Source organism: Bos taurus, chromosome 4 (genome assembly GCF_002263795.3).
Source record: "Bos taurus isolate L1 Dominette 01449 registration number 42190680 breed Hereford chromosome 4, ARS-UCD2.0, whole genome shotgun sequence".
In the NCBI taxonomy this organism is placed as follows: Eukaryota; Metazoa; Chordata; class Mammalia; order Artiodactyla; family Bovidae; genus Bos; species Bos taurus.
The window spans coordinates 12,009,835-12,029,562 of NC_037331.1; the positions used below are offsets into that span (position 1 = coordinate 12,009,835).

At 38.0% G+C, this 19,728-nt stretch overlaps 1 protein-coding gene across 8 annotated transcripts in view; it reads right to left on the reverse strand.

Moving 5' to 3' along the window:
• The window catches only part of SGCE (sarcoglycan epsilon), a 71,275-nt gene that overhangs the window by 17,422 nt on the left and 34,125 nt on the right, over positions 1 to 19,728 (reverse strand). For all 8 annotated transcript variants that reach the window (XM_010803992.4, NM_001075145.1, XM_015468070.3 and 5 more), the window contains 3 exon segments: positions 17,456 to 17,528; positions 12,200 to 12,398; positions 1,053 to 1,215 (listed from right to left, as the gene is read on the reverse strand). In XM_010803992.4, coding sequence (XP_010802294.2) covers positions 1,053 to 1,215; positions 12,200 to 12,398; positions 17,456 to 17,528 — 435 coding nt within the window.

Genomic DNA, 19,728 nt, shown 5'->3' on the forward strand with positions numbered 1-19,728 from the left:
AGCCACTCCATCTTTTGTGTGCTTTTATGATTAGCACATGGCCAAAACATTGAGCTTTGCAAATTCAACATTCATTGAGTGGAACACGTAAACCACACAGCATCTGAATACTTTCACTGAGTTTGAGAAAACAGAGAAAGAGCATTATCTTCCTAAGGCACATGTGACGTGGAAAGAGGATGCTGGGGCACAGGGCGACGGGTGCGAAGTGCTTCAGTGTGAGCAGGGTGTTCCCCGTCTCGGATCTGGGACAGGCACCTGCAGCTGGTTTGCTAAGACATCACGTGACACTTGTGTTTGTGTGTCAATAACTTTGTTCAAATGTCAACTTTAAACTTAGACCTAACTCACCACCAATCATTAAGAGTGGACTGAAGTTAAATCTAAAGGTCACTAAAGGAGTAAACCAACATTCCTAGCTTCCAGAAAGGAGGATCAAAAATATAATAGAAATTATATGTACAATATCATATGTATCTGACATACATATGAAATCTTACTCACATGTTCCTAAGTCTTTGAGCATGCTAATTAAAAAGTGATTTGGAAAAATAATATTTAAGGGGTTCTGGGTAAGATTCTAACTTTCCTCTTCTTTTCCCTTATTCCTTGATCTTTCCCGACAATGAGTTTCCAGGACACAGAATCATAGCACACTTTTGCTTTAGTTTCAGATTTATCATTGCACTCCAGTCTCGCCTTCCAAAGTGGGACAAGGCAGCATATTTGAGGCTTCCTGCCCATGTTACACAGACTCCAAAACTTGACTTAGTAGCCACCTGGATGTCCGGGGGATCATTCAGACCACCTGCCAAGCTAATCCGGCCCCAACAACTAATCAAGAGTAGACTGAGTACAAAAGTGGAGGCACACTATCTTAAATGGAGGCACTGTCAACGGTCTCACCAAATCCCTAAAAGTCAAGGGAAGTCAACTGCAGTTAACAAAGTAAACCCAGGATTTGTTCCTAAAAGCAGTTCAGGTTTTAGTCAAATGCTATCTTCGGCCACATCACTTCTAGCTACAGTTGCAAAAACAAAATAAAAACTCACCAATGAAATTTTGCACCAGTCAATGTAAAATTGAGTACGGAATTTTTTGTCACATGTTATTACAGGCTCCATTTCTTGACTGCATCTCAATTGATTCTGAGGATTTTCAACTTCTCGTAAACAAGAAGAAAATGGGACGTCGGCACCAACCATGACATAAACGCTGCAAAAATGTGAAATTCTCAGGTTATCCTTTAAGAAAATTGGAAACACTGAAATAAATCTACCCTGAAAGCAGGATTTATCCTTTTGAATTGAGGGATTATCTAGAATCATCCCTAAGGTAGAGGCCTGGGCTTTTAAAGCAGTGATTCATGTAGGGGCTTCTTTCCATTCTTTCCTTTATTCAACCAATATTTACTGAGTGTTTTGGTGTACAGACACTCTCTTGACTTTGTTACTTCCTAAAAATTTTTTCACCCTGTATCATATTTTGATTAGATTTGATAGACTCCATTCAAAATATTCTTAAACTGTTTAAATAATATTATCACTAAGATAATTATCAGTAATAATTCTTCATCTAATTTCATTTTAATAAGATTGTGATATTCAGGCAGATCTATTCTTTCTAATAGTTCTATCTTTTAGGCTTTTCTACGGCACAGAGTCCCTACTGGTAGGTGCCTCAATACAAGGTCTCTAAATCTTTATCTAAGAAACTGACGTAAGAGAAAAACTCCTGTTTAGTAAACACAAATTAGGCAAACAAAATTTATTTTCTTGATATGTATCTTGGCAACTAGGGGAACTCAATTTAATTGACCAATAAGAGTTTCACAATAAAAGAGAAGACAGATAATAGTGTTTAAGTCATCTTGGAGCAGCTTGAGCAGCTAGGGATTTCAAAGGTCTTTTCAAAAGAAAAGGGAAAACCAGAAGATTACTCTAAATAAATATTAGTTATTTTCTTAATGACAGTGCCATTATTACTTATAAAATGGAATAAACCCATCAAAATTCCTGCCATCTTTTTTACAGAAATTGACAAACTCATCCTAAAATTCATATGAAAATTCAAGTGACACACATGCACACAAAATTCTTGAAAAAGAGAAACACAGTTGGAAGACTCACAATTACCGATTTCAAAACTGACTACTAAGCAGTAGGAATAAAGAGAATGTGGTACTATCATAAGGCTTGGCATGTAGACCAATGGACCAGAATTCAGAATCCAAAAAGAAAATCTTTAGCAAGTTGATTTTGTCACAGGTGCCAAGACAATTCAATGAGGGAAAAAACAGTCTTTATGGTACTTTAGAACAATTGGCTATCCACATGCAAAAGCAAGAAACTGGACCCCTACCTCACACCATATAAAAAACTGACTCAAGGAAAAAAAAAATCAAAAGCTTAATGTAAGAGCCAAAACAATTAAACTCTGAAAAGAAAGCAGGAACAAATCTTAATGGCCTTGGATTAGGCAGTAGTTTCTTAGTTATGACACAGAAAGTTCCAGCAATCACAGGAAAAAAATAAATTGCATTTTATCAAAATTTAAAACTTTGTGCTTCAAAGGGCATCATCAAAAAAGTGAAAAGGCAACCCACAGAATGAAAGAAAATATTTACAAATCATATATGTAATAAAGGACTTAACCTATAACATATAGAAGACTCTAACAACTCCATAACAAAATGACAAATAACCTAATTTTAAAATGACAAAGGATCTGAATATATATGTCTCCAAAGAAGATATACAAATGTCCAATAAGTGCATGAAAAAATGTTCAACATCATTATCAGCAGCAAAATAGACATCAAAACCACGATGAGATACCACTTTACATCCATTAGAATGGCTATAATGAAAAATACAGACAATAGGAAGTGCTGCCCAGGATGTAGAGAAATTAGAACTCTCCTACTCTACTGGTGGGAATGTAAAATGGTGCAACCACTTTGGAAAACACCTTGGGAGTTCCTCAAAAGATTAAATACAGAGTTACTATATGATGTAGCCATTCCATTCCTAAGTACATACCCTAAGAGAAATTTAAACACATCTATCAAAAACCTTGTTCATAGCCACATTCTTCGTAATAGTCAGTAAGCAGAAACAATTCAAGTACTCATCAACCATCAAATGGATAAAAAGTAAAATATCCATATAATACCGCTCAGTCGTGTCCGACTCTTTGCGACCCCGTGGACTTTAGCCTACCAGGCTCCTCCGTCCATGGGATTCTCCGGGCAAGAATACTGGAGTGGGTTACCATTTCCTTCTCCAGGGGATCTTCCCAACCCAGGGATCGAACCTGGGTCTCCCGCATTGGAGGCAGACGCTTTAACCTCTGAGGCACCAGGGAAGCCCCCCATATAATATTACTCAGCCATAAAAAGCAATGAAGTACTGTACATACTACAACATGGATGACCCTTGAAAACAATATGCTAAGTGAAAGACGTTGGTCCCAAAGGACCACATATTGTATGATTCCATTGATATGAAATGCCCAGAATAGGCAAATTCATAGAGACAGCAGGTAAATAAATTGTGGTTGCCTAGGGCTGGGGGTTGTAGTGGTGGTGACTGCTAATGCATGTGAGAAGGGAGTGTCAGAAGGATAAAAATGCTCTAAAATTGACCATGGTAATGATTGTACAACTTTGTTAATAAACTAAAATATATTGAGTTGTATATACTTTAAATAGGTGAATTGTATAATATGTAAAATATATCTCAATAAAGCTGTTTTTTAATGAAATGAAATAAAAGCATGGCACAAAAATTCAAAGTTATGTGACTGTGAAGCCACATCCTTAATTAACAGCTGTGTCCCAGAGCACACTTACACAGATTCAGCTGGTTGTGCTTTATGTCAAGTTAAAAATTTATAAGTTCAGAAAAAGTAGAAGAAACCACTGGTAAAGAATTCACAGGATTAGTGAGTAGAAATAGATTCCATTTACAGGAATATTGCTCATTCATAAAAAAGAACAAAATAATGTCATCTGCAGCAACATGGGTGGGACCTACAGACTGTCAAACTTGAATGAAGTCAAAGACAAACACGATATGGTATCACTTATACACAGAATCTAAAAAATAGTACAAATGAACTTACTAATAAAACAAATAAAGTTACAGATGTAGAGCACAAACTTATAGTTACTGGTGGGAAAGTGAAGGATGGGAGCAGGCATAAATTGGGAGACTGGAATTGACATATACACTCTACTACACAAAAAATAGATAACTAATAAGGATCTACTGCATAGAACAGGACACTCCACTCAGTACTCTGTAATGACCTATGCGGAACAAGAATCTGGAAAACAGCAGATATGCGTATATGTATAACTGACTCACTTTGCTGCATACCTGAAACTAACACAACATTCTAAATCAACTACTCTGCAATAAAAATTTTAAAAGAGAAATACATTCCATTTAGAACAACTTGTTACTCTTAAGCTTCATATAAAGCCAATTTCTATCCTCTTATTAACTGCCTTGCAAAGACCATATTTTTCCTTGATAACTGTGAAATATATTTGTAAATACAGAAATTAAATATTTCAAAAATTGTTAAAAGTCCTCTTGCTTTTACATAACATTGATTTGCATTTATAATTAGTAAGATTTTAAATTAATTCACTTCAAGATAACATAAATAGGCATAAGCATCAGTTTTGGGTGCTCTGAAATGTTTTTTTTTTCCCTCAAATTACAAAAGCAATATAAAAACATTACATAAAACTTGGGATATAAAAACAATTAATTTCTATTACCAAGATCATGATTTTCATTTTCCAATGTACCTTGCAGAATACTTTTCAAGTGCATATATTTTAACCTAATTGCAATCATCTCCAAACTATAATTTTGTATCCCACTTTTTCACTTAATGCATCATAAGCATTTTTCTCATAAGCATTTTTCCATATTTTATAGTCTTTGCAATTACATTTTTATAGGAATATAATTTTTAAGTGCACATGAATTTATTCATAATTATTTCAGAGCTGGCCACATAAGTTGCTTCTAATGTTTTGATGTTATAAATAATACTGTAAAGATGATCTCTGTGCATATTCTTTAACATTACTATCTTAAAAGAGATGCCTAGAAGTGGAAACATTTTTATGACAGTTGACACACACTGCCAAATTACTTTCATCTCCACTTGGACGATCCAGCAGCTTCACAAAGTTAGTATGTTCCGAACTGAGCTCATCATCACCCTATCCCACCTCCACCTGTCACCCCTTCCATCTTCTTCTCTCTCAGTGATTGGCAAGGGCAGATGCTCAAGCCCCAGTATCACTGACTCCCGTCCTTTTCCCTATCATCTGTCTCTGACATTTGCCCTGAAAGAGCTCTCGCACACACCTGTCCACTCTGTCCCTTCCCACAGCCAACACCCCAGTTCTAGTCAAGGGCGTGAAGCAGCAGCACCCTGACTATGCACCTGGAACTCAGTCTCCCTCCCTGTCCTCAGGGCGTCTATCTGCAGCAGGAAAGATACCGGTTTAGAAACAGAAGCATTTGTATATTTGAAAGCTGCTAAGAAACTGGTTCTTACAAGTTCTCATCACAAGAAAATAAAAACTAACTGTGAGGTAATGGATGTTATCTGAAGTTATTGTGGTGATCACTTCATAACATATACTTCTACCAAATCTTCATGCTGTGCACCTTAAACTTATCCAATGTTACATCATCAATTATAACAAAATTGGAAAAATAAACAAGTTAATTTAAAAACTGCAAACAGACTACTCCAGAGAAGTACATATTGGATTAGACTTGTAGGTTAAAAAATAGGTATTTATTGTTTTTTGTTTTGTACAGCCAGTAAGTTTTAACATCTTGGCTTTTTAAAAGATAAATTTGTATGAGGCCATGTGTAATAATTATAATAATTCATGCTATACATGCTAAAATATATTTTTCATAATCTGCTCTTTTCCTAGATCTTTGATATGCAGTTTTTGATTTACAGCTATTTTGACAGGCTAGCTTTTTGGTAGGCAGAAATTAAAAATTTTTATGAAGAGAAATGAGGATGATCTTTACATTTATGATCTTAGCCATGCTTTCAAACTTTCAAATATATGTAAACAGATGGCATGGCAGTGTATTATCAAGTACAAGGCTCTCAAGAAAATGTTAACAAAACACGGTGACTCACAATCTTAGGAATTGAGTACTCGAAATAAACCTTGCTCCTCTGAAGAATCCTTTTCTTCCAATTTGAACAACTCAATTTCCCTTGAGGTAAAACCCATTTACTATGGTCTTTACGCATACAAAGTGCAGAACCATGTTACAGGTAAAAAAAAGTATGTCAAAACTCTCCTGCTTTTCCAGCAATAGTCAGATAAACAGATCCAATGATTATATTGTTTACCTAGTTGTCCAAATGATGAATGTATTTTATTCGTGATTTTATGTATATAAGAGACAGAGGATGGTTTAGAGAAGAAAGTGTCCAGGTACGTTACATGCTACCTGGGAACTCTTAAAAATGCATGTTGATTCTTGCCTCTGTTCACTTCTCTGTTCTGTGCATATCAGTCAGTTTAAAAATAAGATGAAAAACAAAGAAGACATAAAACTAAATAAAGCATCTAATTCAGAACAAAAAATAAAGAATAAAGGTCATTTCTAGACTCTACTTCTACTACTGTTTGTTACTCCTCTTTACTGAAGAAGGGAAGAATGATCTTATCAACTGGCACCCAAGACTCAGACCTTTCTGGGGGATTTTGTGGGAGGCTTTTCTTGCTTGAAGAAAGGAGGCATTTGGGTTTGATCTACTCTTTTAGCTTGTGCAGTGCAGGGGGCTCAGCAGGCCTACTTGCTAAAATGAAAATATTAACATACACGATTGTTTGCAAGGTCCCTAGTGCTACCCAAGATAAAATCCAAACAGTTCTTCCTGGAGTACGAGGTCTTCTGGTCTTTGCCTCTTTAGTCATTATTATTTGTGGGTCCCTGTCCCCCATTTGCACACACAAAGCAACTTTCCAAATCCACCTGGCTTCTTCCCACCTAATGGCTCTTGCTCAAGCTGCTCCCTCTGCCCAAACTCTCCCTTTATCATTTTTTGAGCTGGCTAATTTGTTCATTTCAGTTCAGTTCAGTCACTCAGTCGTGTCCGACTCTTGGCGACCCCATGGACTGCAGCACACCAGGCTTCCCTGTCCATCACCAACTCCCAGAGTTCACCCAAACTCATGTCCATTGAGTCGGTGATGCCATCCAACCATCTCATCCTCTGTCTTCCCCTTTTCCTCCCGCCTTCAATCTTTCCCAGCATCAGGGTCTTTTCAAATAAGTCAGTTCTTCACATCAGGTGGCCAAAGTATTAGAGTTTCAGCTTCAGCATCAGTCCTTCCAACGAACATTCAGGACTGGTTTCCTTTAGGATGGCTAATTTGCACTCATATTTTAAACCTCATCTCCTCTATGAACCCTCTGACATCGACCAGAAGTGGGGGAGGAGTCATCTCCATGAATACCTTAACTACGATACATACAACACTGTTTTCTAATTATCTGATTACTTCCTGGTCCCTAAGAGATGTGAGCATAGACTATACTCTTTATTTTTTAAATTTAATTTTATTTTTAGTTGGAGGATAATTACTTTATAATCTTGTGATGGTTTCTGCCATACATCAACATGAATCAACCATAGGTGTACATATGTCCCCTCCTTCCCCATCCCATCCCTCTAGGTTGTTACAGAGCACTGGTTTTGAGTTCCCTGCATCAGACAGCAAATTCCCACTGGCTACCTATTTTACATATGATAATGTATATGTTTCAACTGTATTCTTTAAATAACTGTACCCTAGAGAGTAATACATTATTCCCCCATAAAAAGTATTTACTAAATGCTAAACAATGGAAGAAGGAAAATAAATCTATGCCTAGAACTTAGAAGAATAGAAATTAAAGACATATAGTTACAGACATATAGATACAGAGTTGCATGGATTTTTTTTAATTGACTTATTTTTATATTTATAAAAATGGGCTTATATTGGCTTCCAATTTTGTTATTAAAGGCTCAAAAAGTCCAATCTCATATCATTATTCCCTAAAAGAAAGAATAGTTGCATCAAAAATACAGGAGGCACATTATTTAAGAATAAAAGGCTATCTTATCAAACACCAACGATGGGGACTGACTGAGCAGAGCACTATAGACTGCCCAGGACCACGGCCTTGCATCAGATGAGTCTTTGGCAGCCTCTGACTTACATCTTCTTCTCCAAGTGTAACTTCTCTCTGAGCCCTTCACAGGGCAAAAAGCAGACAATTAATTAGAGTGCGGCACTCTGTGAGATTGTCTAGAGAATAAACTAGGATTCTCTGTTGCTGACTGAGGCTAGATCCACAGGCTTTGGTAACCAGAGGAAACAGTGGTAGGTTTGACAATCTCTTATGAAAAGTGAGTATATTCTTTAATCCTCACACCCCATCATTCCCTTCATAACCACCATTTACACCACATCACTCACCCTGAGTTGGCAGCTACGCCATGCTCAGACTGAAATATGAACCTGCTCCTCTTTCCACCAGCTTTATCCCAGGCTAAATGCATCCACGAGTCCTTAGTCTCTGGCTCAACGTCAAGAGCAAAAGCAGCCCTGAGACCACACCCAGAGACAGAGCACAGTTGCCCTGGGGTTATGGGTCTGGAAAGTGAAAGGGAATCTTTTCAGGAGGTTCAGCTTTCCTTTGCAGGAGCTTATTCACTCTGAAGGAAATCTTTACCATTGGTTTCTGTTAGATTTAGAAGTTTAAAAGCTGTCAGTGAGGTCTGCAGAAATGAGGGGGGGAAAATGCACATTGAGAAAGACGAGGAGCTTGGGCGCTGTAGCAGGGACTCCTGGTGACTGATATTTAATGCACTGTGGGCTGTGGAAGGGCTGGAGGCTTACTCTGAGGGTCTACTACTGAGAGCTCCTCTTGGCCATCTGCTGCGAGTTTGACTAATGTGGAAAACTTTTCAGTTAGTAAATTGTGGCTGCCATGCATCAGAATAGGAAATAATTTAAGGAGATTTTTTAAAATCACGGACTGAAACTCACTCAAAGTATAAAGCAGAACACAGTTAGTAGGTGTTTAATACTTCTGAAGTATATTTTTAAATAAAATTTTAGAAAATAAAGTGATGCGATTCCTTTGCATCTCTGACCATACCCTTGATCTTTCCAGTATTTCATTTTTAATGACATTTATAGGCCATGTTACTTTCAAAAGAAAGTACAGAGGCAAAAAGTTTAATAAGTGGATTAGGAATCATGATGTTGTTATTCAGTCGCTAAGTCACATCCAATTCTTTTATGACCACATGGACTGCAGCCCACCAGGCACCTCTGTCCATGGGATTTCTCAGGCAAGAATACCAGAGTACATTGCCATCTCCTTCTCCAGGGAATTTTCCTGACCAGGAATTGAACCCACATCTCCTGCATTGCAGGTGAATTCTTTTCTGCTGAGCCACCAGGGAAGCCCCCCCAAAAGTTCAACAAGTGAATTAAGAATCATGATATTCACCATTAAAAAGGAAGAAAGGCACAAGAGGTGAGTTAAGCACTGAATTTATTCTAAATTTAAGGCAAATATGGTAAAAAAAAAAAAACCTATTTTTGTTACCTTGACATTACATAACAACCAAAAAAAACATGCAAAATGATTTCCAGGGACAAATTTTTCTTATGCAATTATACTCAAGTAGGATCCTACTCCATTGGTGCTCATATAGGTACACTGGAGTAATAAAGTTGGCATGGGGTACAATTTATAGAAATTCTATTTTAAATGACTTACCATATGAATACTTTGCAAAGGTTGCAGCTTAACATTAAATTAAAACTCATGGAAAGCATTTCTAGTTGGGAAGGGATCTGAGACAACAGGGTCCAAATAAATGCCACGGGACTGACAACACATGCCTCCTGCTAGCAGGTGCTGGGGGTCATCAGCTAATGACTAGATTCCCAACAAGTACTTGTACAACAAGAAATTCTGTTCTTAATTTAGACTCACATGCTCAGGCCCAGCCCTAGACTCAAAAGATCCAGGATCTCTAAGGGGGATCAGAGGCCAGCAACCTAGATATATTTTTAATAAACTCTACTGGCAATTCTTAAGCTAGACACATTTGAACAGTACTGTTTTAAGTCAGAGTTTGGTTTAGAGAGGTGTTAGCTCAATTTAGTCTCTGTGCTGTGCTTAGTCACTCAGTCACGTCCAACTCTTTGTGACTGCATGGACTGGAGCCCACTAGACTCCCCTGTCCAAGGAGATTCTCCAGGCAAGAATGCTGAAGTGGGTTGCCATGCCCTCCTCCAGGGGACCTTCCTGACCCAGGGAGCGAACCCAGGTCTCCCGTGTTGCAGGCAGATTCTTTACCATCTGAGCCACCAGGAAAGCCCTTAATTTAGTCTAGTGGTGGCTAAAAGTGCCTCTGTGGGTGGCGCCTACACTACTGATTAGGGAAGGGGTGAGTCCAGAAGAAAGCACAACCATGGCAGACTCTACCAATGACTGGTTTTCCTGTTGCTTCCTCCAGCATCTTTTAGTCATTGTTTTAACAATCACTGTGGAACACATTGCTTTAAGAAACTGTTGAAAAGACTCCAGCGACTTCCCTGGCAGTTCACTGGTTAAGAATTTACCTTGCAATGCAGGGGATGTGGGTTCGATCCCTGGTGGGAGAACCAAGATTCCATATGCCATGGAGAAACTAAGTCCATGCACTCCAACTACTGAGCCCAGCACCACAGCTAGCCTGTGCACGGCAACCACAGATTCTACATGACACAGCTAAGACTCAATAGAGCCAAATCAACAAACATTTCTTTAATAGACTCCACATTTGGAGAATGTGGGAGATACTCCTGTTCATCTCCTCCTATGGTTCTAATTTAATTACTCACTGGGAAAAAGATCCAGGTTGTAACCTCTGAAGTAAAATGTTAAGCCCAGAATTCTGTTTTCAAAGAGAAAGCCAACCAGCAGACAGGCAAGAAATAAAGCAACTGTTTTTCTCCGAACACTTGCAGGTATGCTTGACTGACTTCAAAAACCCATTATTATACCATACGAGATACAACTGAATTCTGAAATTTGTGAGTTGGACTTTGCAGGTCATTGCTTATGCTTCCATCCCCTTTCTGACTACTCACTCTACCTTATCTGTGTCTATTTGGGATTTCTTCCCTTATTTCCAACAAAGTTCTCCTTTGAAGTTGCCCTTACATTTGATTCTTATTAATCCAGACATTCTGGTTAATTCCAGATGTCCTCTGTATAAATGTTACCAAGAATATGGATAAAAGAGAAGATGGAAAAGCATATGTTACGCACAATGTGATTTATTCTGTATCTCGTACTTTTATAGGATTTAGTTTTTTTTTTTTTTAAAGCAGATCTGCCTCAATTTGCAGATTAGAAATTAAACAGTAAAATTTCATCAATGTGGGCATTCAATCTGTCATTGTGCTCGGGTATAAGTGTTTTATAACCCCTACAAGGGTGTAAGTCACATTCTATATCTGTAAGACTTGAGAATAGACAAGTCCCTTTCAAATGCATTCTCTCTTTAATCCTCACCACAACCCCAAGGTTGTTCCCATTGGAGCAGACGAGGAAGCTGAAGCCCAGAGGGGTGCAGCAGTTTGCCCAATGTCACCCAGCTTGTGAGTGACAAGGCCAGGCTTTAGGAATGGGTTTCAAATCCACCCCAGCCATCAATCATCGCCACATGGTGGAAAGAATGTTAAAGGCGAAGAAATAGTTTCCTAGAATAAAGTTACAGCAATCTGTATGTCCTTCTGCAGCTGATAACTGGGGCATCAATTTCCTTTGAAACTCAGGGCCCTAAATAATCAGCTTCTCTACAGAAGGTACAAAAAAGACTTAGCACTGTAATTTATGATGCAAGTCCTGATCTACAATTAGCTTTCAAAGGACCTGGAACATCAGATATAAAGGACCATTAACGTAACCTCTTTGTCAATACAGAAAATTGCTATTTTTTTTCCACATCTCTGCAATACCTACCGCTTATTAAAAAGAAAAATGCCACAGGCCCTCTTCCATCTACACTAAGTTTGGTAATATCACCACATTTAAAAATCCACACTTAAAGCGATGAGATGAAGTCCGCTTACCCCTCCTTCATGTCGTTGATGGGCAGTGGGACCCGGCCACCCCGGTCGAGGGCTGACGTGATGTTTATGGCGTTCAGGCGCTCGGGCTGCCACACATTTTTCACGGCCCCCAGGAAGTCTCCAAGAACCTCGCTGGCCAGCATTTCTTCTACGTTCATATTTTTAATGAAGAATTCTGCTTGATAGGGTAACGGGAAGTCTAATTTTGGTGGGAAAAGGGTATGCACACCTTTAATGAGGGAGTCTTTTGAAAGGGAAACAAAAGAACTTGAGATTTGTTGACGTGTCACAGTCCTGGCTTTGGGGAACAATATTATTCCTGACTTCAAAGGCTTTCCGAGTAACAGAGGCTATATCTTATCTAAAAACACCACATACATTTGACCCAGAATTTTATCTATGATGTAATCAAATCCAAGGGACAGCAGGGCAGTTTGCAATTATAGAAAAAAGAAACAAAGAAAGAAAAGGCAAAACGCCAAATCTCGTATCTGTCTCTAACTTGCCAGTGGCCTGCCAGCCTCCTCACCCGGCCAACGTACCCAGGTAGAAGCAGCATTTCCAGAACTGAGAAAAATATTTTGTGTTTGTCTTGTTTTAAAGTTGACAGATCTTTTTCACGTTGTTTAATCATTACAACCCTAGGCAGTGCTATTTCTATTTGAACAGAGGAGGAAGCTGAGACACAGAAGAGTATCCTTTCAAATAGAGAAGATATGACAAAATACCGGGACTTGTTTGTGGGTTGCTTATATAGGATATGGAAAACCGTATTTTTAATTTGCAGTATTACTGATCTTTTTAGAGCATGCTAAAACATTACATTTAACTAAAATAAATATTGACTGCATTTTCAATAAGTACTTTGAAATCATAACTATTTCATTCTTTGGATCACTCCATAATTAGATATTCTAGAGAAATCGTAAAGTTTCTGTTGAAATTCCATATCTCACATTGTTAGAGATTTACCTAGCTTTTTTCCTCCTTAAAGTCTCATCAATAATTTCCCTCTAAAGATGCCAAAAAGAATATTTTAAGCCAACCCAATGTCCAATTCAGACTCTTGATATAAGAAACTTGAAATAAATATAATTGATTTCAGCTTCTCAAATCTTAGTCTTGAATTATAAAATGTCATTTCCTATATTCTGGCTGTTCTATTAAGACAAAGAAGAGCTTTCTTCTCGTTTAGTAATATTTCTGTAATAATAAAAGCTACTTTCAAGGGAAACAGGTGAATTACCATATTTAATACTCACAATCAGAAAGCGAGTAGGTACTTGTATTTTTCTCCATGCTTTCAGAAGAGGAAGCTAATTTTTAGATCATATGAACTTACCTCACATGATTTTTACCTGAGCTAAAAGAGACTGTGTATATAAAGTGCTCACCAGAGCTCCTAATATACAGTAAGAACTTAGAAAATATTAAACTTTAGCAATTCTTATAATAATATGCACATGTTACTTATTTGGATTCTGCCGTGAAAATTTCTGGACTATCCACAGATTTAAAGTCCCCAATAATAATTACATTATGTATTGCTGTTGTTGTTCAGTGGCACAGTTGTGTCCAACTCTGTGACCCCATGGACTGCAGCACGCCAGGCTTTCCTGTCCATCGCCAACTCCCAGAGTTTGCTCAAACTCATGTCCATTGAGTCAGTGATGCCATCCAACCATCTCATCCTCTGTTGACCCCTTCTCTTGCCCTCAATCTTTCCCAGCGCCAGGGTCTTTTCCCCTCTGACTTACTATAACTCATGTACTATCTGTCCATTCTTATTTAATAAATAAAAAAATTATGTAATAACTGAAACCTCGATGACCTCATTTATTATGAAACCTCTTTAATATTAAAGGACATTTGATGCCAGAGCTGAAGTCAGGAGATATTCTGGCTCTAGAGTTTTCAGGAGAGTTTTCTGGAGTGTAGTGTCTCTAAAGATTAAGTTTTTCAAAGCCCTAATCCCAGAAGGCTTTTCACCCTTCTCCTACACTGTAATTTATTCTGCTTATGCTTTTGTTAGATTTGTTTGATGTATAGCCCATCTGTAATCTTCTAAAATATGCTGTTTATTCTCTTTGATGTAGATAAGTTTCCTGTTTTATACAGATATGTTTCCTGTTTTATATAGATAAACAGTACCTTAATCATGTTACATTTCCCCCACCCCCACCCCATACTGAGAAACAGTCATGCAGAAAAATGTCAGGAAGAACAGTTTCTTGGCAATAAATAATATTTATAAATAATACCAAGTATAGTTTGTTGAATAGGCTAGAATTCTATCATCTATTCACTTCATTTGGTGTTTTTAAATCCACTTGTCAAAAAAAGCATGCAAAACTTTTTCCTGTTTATCATCGAGGCTCCTCCTTGGAGAGCTGCTCCCTGGCCTTCCCTAATGCCTGTGACCTTCCATGGCTCCTAAAGAGGCTGGCAGCTGCCACACCCTTCCGTGGCTCCAGGCAGTATAAGCTACCCAGCCAAGTGCTCTTGCCAAGTCTCCTAGAGATGAGTCACCGGAGCTTTCTAACTTTGGGGAAATCCCGCACCTGCTATATTTGGACACCACGGAGGCCAAGGGAACAGGAGGCCAACAGAGTGGTGGCACTAAAACCTGATTTAGAGACTCACTCTACATACTCTCCTTGGGCTTCACATTGTGCGATTCCACACGACTCATTTCCCATTAGACGTCCCAGAGCAGGAGGCAGCTCCCAAACAGCAGGAGACAGAACTGAGCATGGTTATCCTGATGCTCAGCTCCCGTTACTGCATTTCCTCACCTTATCTGGGGGCCAACAGCCCACGTATAGGTCGCCCACAGACACATACCCTAATGACCACATGCATTCCAGCAAAAAGAGCAAGGAAAAATGACTGCCTGGCGGTGCACCGGTTTTCAGAGGTTTGGCCACTGCTGTTGTTCACTCAGTCGTGGCCAACTCTTTGTGACCCTTTGAATGGTAGGCACACCATTCTCCTCTGTGCTCCTCTATCTCCTGGAGTTTCCTCAAATTCATGTCCATTGAGTCTGTGAGGCCATCCAACCATCTCATTCTCTGTCCCTTCATTCTCCTCCTCCCCTCACTCTTACTATCTAATGCAATCTAATAATCTATAAAAGGAGGCTTTCTAAACCCAGATATTCGTTCTCTCCCAACCCTAACTTAGATAAATAGCCCCTCAGGCCAACTTTCAATCCTATAGTTGACTAGCAGTCTTCCATTAGTATCTGCTTGAATATGGTTCCCACACGTCAGCATCACCTGTTAGGATATAGTCGGTGTCAACTAGACTGAGACCAGACTTGAAAAGAAAGCAGTTCAAACCACAGGCCAGGTTATTTTTCAGTTTGTTGTTGTTGTTCAGTCGCTAAGTCGTGTCCAACTCTTTGCTTGTAGGGATTCAAAATACCTTGCAAAAGACTTCTGAGTCCCTCTGAGAACATACTAGTGAGGTTAGTGGTCCAAGCCCACTGTAATATAACTAAACTGACAGATCCCCAAGGAAAAGGAACGTCACAACCATTCTTCTCATTAAGGATATTCCAATTTTACATAGACAGCTTGACAGCAAGTACCCAATTACAACTGGGTACAAAATTACAAAAGCCCCTGGGAAGTGGAAAAGTGGACAGAGAATCTTCTGTCCTGGCCAAAGGAATGGGCACTTGGACTTTCTTCTCATATATAAAAGAAACAGTGAAAGTTGCACGGTCGTGTCCAGCTCTTTGCAGTCCCATGGACTGTAACCTACCTGGCTCCTCTGTCCATGGAATTCCCCAGGCAAGAGTACTGGAGTGGGTTGCCATTTCCTTCTCCAGGGGATCTTCCCAACCCGGGGATCGAACCCAGATCTATTGCACTGCAGGCAGATTCTTTACCAACTGAGCAGCTAGGAACAGTCATTTTAAATTTTAAACTAGCACATTTGTTGTCTGCAATTAATACAGCTAAAATGCCAAAAGGAAAAACTCATGTTAAGGGGTTCAAAATCATCAAGCATCCTCCTCAATTATGTATTGCATTACATTTTCATTTCTATTGAAATTACTTTCTTTCATAGAGTGTAAAGATAACTTTAAACACAGCCTTTACTGAATTACTATGAATTCCAAATTAGTAGGCCCTGATAAAATGTGTTGTACTAGAAAACAGACGGAGAAGGCAATGGCACCCCATTCTAGTACTCTTGCCTGGAAAATCCCATGGATGGAGGAGCCTGGCGGGCTGCAGTCCATGGGGTCGTAAAGAGTCTGACGCGACTCAGTGACTTCACTTTCACTTTTCACTTTCATGCATTGGAGAAGGAAATGGCAACCCACTCCAGTGTTCTTGCCTAGAGAATCCCAGGGATGGGGGAGCCTGGTGGGCTGCCGTCTATGGGGTCGCACAGAGTCAGACATGACTGAAGCGACTTAGTAGCAGCAGCAGCAGAAAACAGAAGTAAGAATTTTCCTATTCAGGATACAGAATTGTTTTTCTGTGCTGGGATGGGGTGGGGGGAATATTGTATCAGTTCTTCTCCCATCACCCTCATAAATGATATCTGGTATGGCATCCCATGATTTAGAAATTTTAACCACTAAGTTTTTAGGGGTATGTCTTTCCCAACTGAATGCCAAAACAGCATCAGAATATGCTAAGTGTCGGAGTAACTCTTGTGTCCCTAACCTTCTAAATCCTAAGGTATCACTTAACAATTTGAGCATGTGTAATTCTAAATTGTTGATGGACTCCAACAATTACTCCAGCTAAATGATTAGCTATTTAGAAAGGAGACTGTGACCCAAATGATGGTTTATTTCCATTAACATTTCTTTATCATCAACACAACTAGACTACAAGCTATGATAGGTTTTAAAATAAAATCATACCAATGATGAATTCTATGACCAGCCTTACGTCAAGCACATTTTGAGCCTTAAATGATCGCTTCCTTACCTCAGAGTTACAAGAGGAATGGTATTAGTCCCGCTGAACAGATGATTCAACCAAGGCCTGGAGAAATAAGTGGCTTCTATATTTGGCTCCCTGTCCTGAGGTTTTCAGCACCAAAACAAGTCATGATATTTTGTCATGAATTTTATTGCTTGTTTTCTTTTCTACATTTTACTATTTCATTAGGTATGGTAGGTATGTGGAGCTTTAAAATCCTGAACTAGATTTTATATACCTATAAAACATAAGTGAAATACTTGTTGCAAATAAGGAAACAATCAATAACGTATTTTCCCATACCTACCTTCTGCTGACATTATATTAATTATCAAATTGTGCCTTGCGGTCTCAAAGGTACGCCTATTATAGGCTGTTATCTATTAGAAAAAGAAAGTCATATTAAAGAAGTGAAATGTTATTTGAAAAATGAAATTCATTAAGGGCTAAATGAAAACAAATTGTCGTTCTTTCCATTTTCATTATTTGTCTATATACTTACAAAATATTCCTTCTCTGAACAACAAGAATCAGAGCTTTTAGCAATATTATGGGAAATAGATAATTAGTCAGGTCTATTAAACATGCTAAAACAACAAGTTAAAATCAGAAAAACCCTTTTATAGAAGACTGTTAAGTGCCAGTGGCAATGCAGATGCATCATTAGTAAATGGATTAACTATTATGAATTACTTACCAGAGCCATTCTAAACTTGGGGAAAAAAAACATACAAAATCTATTTCTGTACTTTTGAATGGAACTTAAGGATCATATCAGAAAGTGCACTTTAAAACAAGCGTATCTCTGTGTTGTCTGCATTTAGTACTAAACTGCACACCAAACTGTCAGGAGATGTCAGGACCCCTTTGGAAATCATATCTCACGATGGAGCACAGCAGTAGGGATCACAGTCTGATGGCACATGCTCAAAACCACAAATCAATTCCTTCACAAAAAAAATTGGTAAATGTTTGTGGAGTCAATGAACTTACATCAAAGTCAACTCAGAAACAGCCACTGCAAACAACAAACAAAGCAAAGGCCAACAGCAGGATGTGGCTTCAAAAATCTAGGAATAATTAACTTTATAACAGATATGAAATCACTCAGACAGGCCTGCGGTACCTCAAAAAAACAAAACAAAACAAATGACAGTCTTAGCATCCCAGCAGTGTCCTGGCAGTAATCGCAGCCACAGTTGACACTGAGATAAAAAAGTAAGACAACAGAAATACCTTGCACACTCAGAACCAGTATCAAAGATTTTAAGCACCACAGATGAGCTTTAAATATACCACCCTCATCAGAAGTATCATTTGAGACAACAGTGAAAAATCAGAATTTGGAAATTAAAAATTCTCAAACTTTAACAATATTTAAAAGTACATATTCTGAAAAGTGTATTATTCCACAAAGATAAAAGAACTTCTCTCTCCACAATCTGTCAGATTTCTTTTGGATTCAGTGACTTCTTTGCTGCTCTCTGCTGGGACACATGATCCATGAGGTTCACAACCAAACACTAAAATTAAGACTAGTCGTTAAATAAATGGGGCATTATTGTTTGCAAAGAAGCAAAAGACATTTGGGAATGCTCACGAGTTTAAAAGTTTACTCTGCAAAATTTTAATCATGTTCTCAATGGAAAAAAATACTAAATATTATTTGCTATAACATCTTAAAGCTAATGCTCAGGAAGAAAAAGTTAAACGTTTTCAAATTAACTGTAATATTCTTCTGGCTAGCCTTAACATAATTATCAGAAAGTTCATTATTGTAAATTTCATAATTCTAATAAGTTTTTTAAAATCATAGGCGACATAAGAGAGTGAAGAACATTTTCATAAATCGGGAGGAAGGATTTTATTATCCAGATTTATATTTAATGCTTAATTTTAAAAGCTATAACAGAATTCAGTTCTTTCGTCATTTCTAATGAGATATTTAAATACTATAATATCATCTGTCAGAGTCTACTTATCATGATGTGAAGCCCTTCATAGCAAAGAGATACGCACATGTGTACACTTTTGGATACCTTATTTCTAAAACAGTGGCGGATTTATTTTAGATGCTTAATAAATATCTACTGAATAAATTATGGATGTAAGTGACTAAATATTTAAGATATGCAAAATCTTTTCACTATATTATTAAAAGAATTTTTTAAAATGCTAAAAATGTTTTTATAGATGGATATGAGTTATTTACAGATAAAACACTACTTGTGTTAGATGAAAGATATGCTGTTTTCATCCTTTTTAAAGATATTATTTGATACTTATTCATAACCTTATATTTTGGTAGTAGGGTATAATGAACCCCTGTGAATCATGGCTCAACACACGTGTTTCTCTTCTGTCCTAGCTGCTTGCCTTTCTCCCACCAGAGAAACCATTTTGGATTTTGTGTTTATCATCCCATTAGTTTTAAATATAGTTTTATTATACATGCATGTATGTTTAAAATACATTGTTCACTTTGATAGCTTTTGAACTCTATAAAGACCATAAACTAGTCTTCAGAGGTGTGGGGTTTTTCCAGCATTGTGTGTAAAGCATTTATTCCTGCTGCCAGGC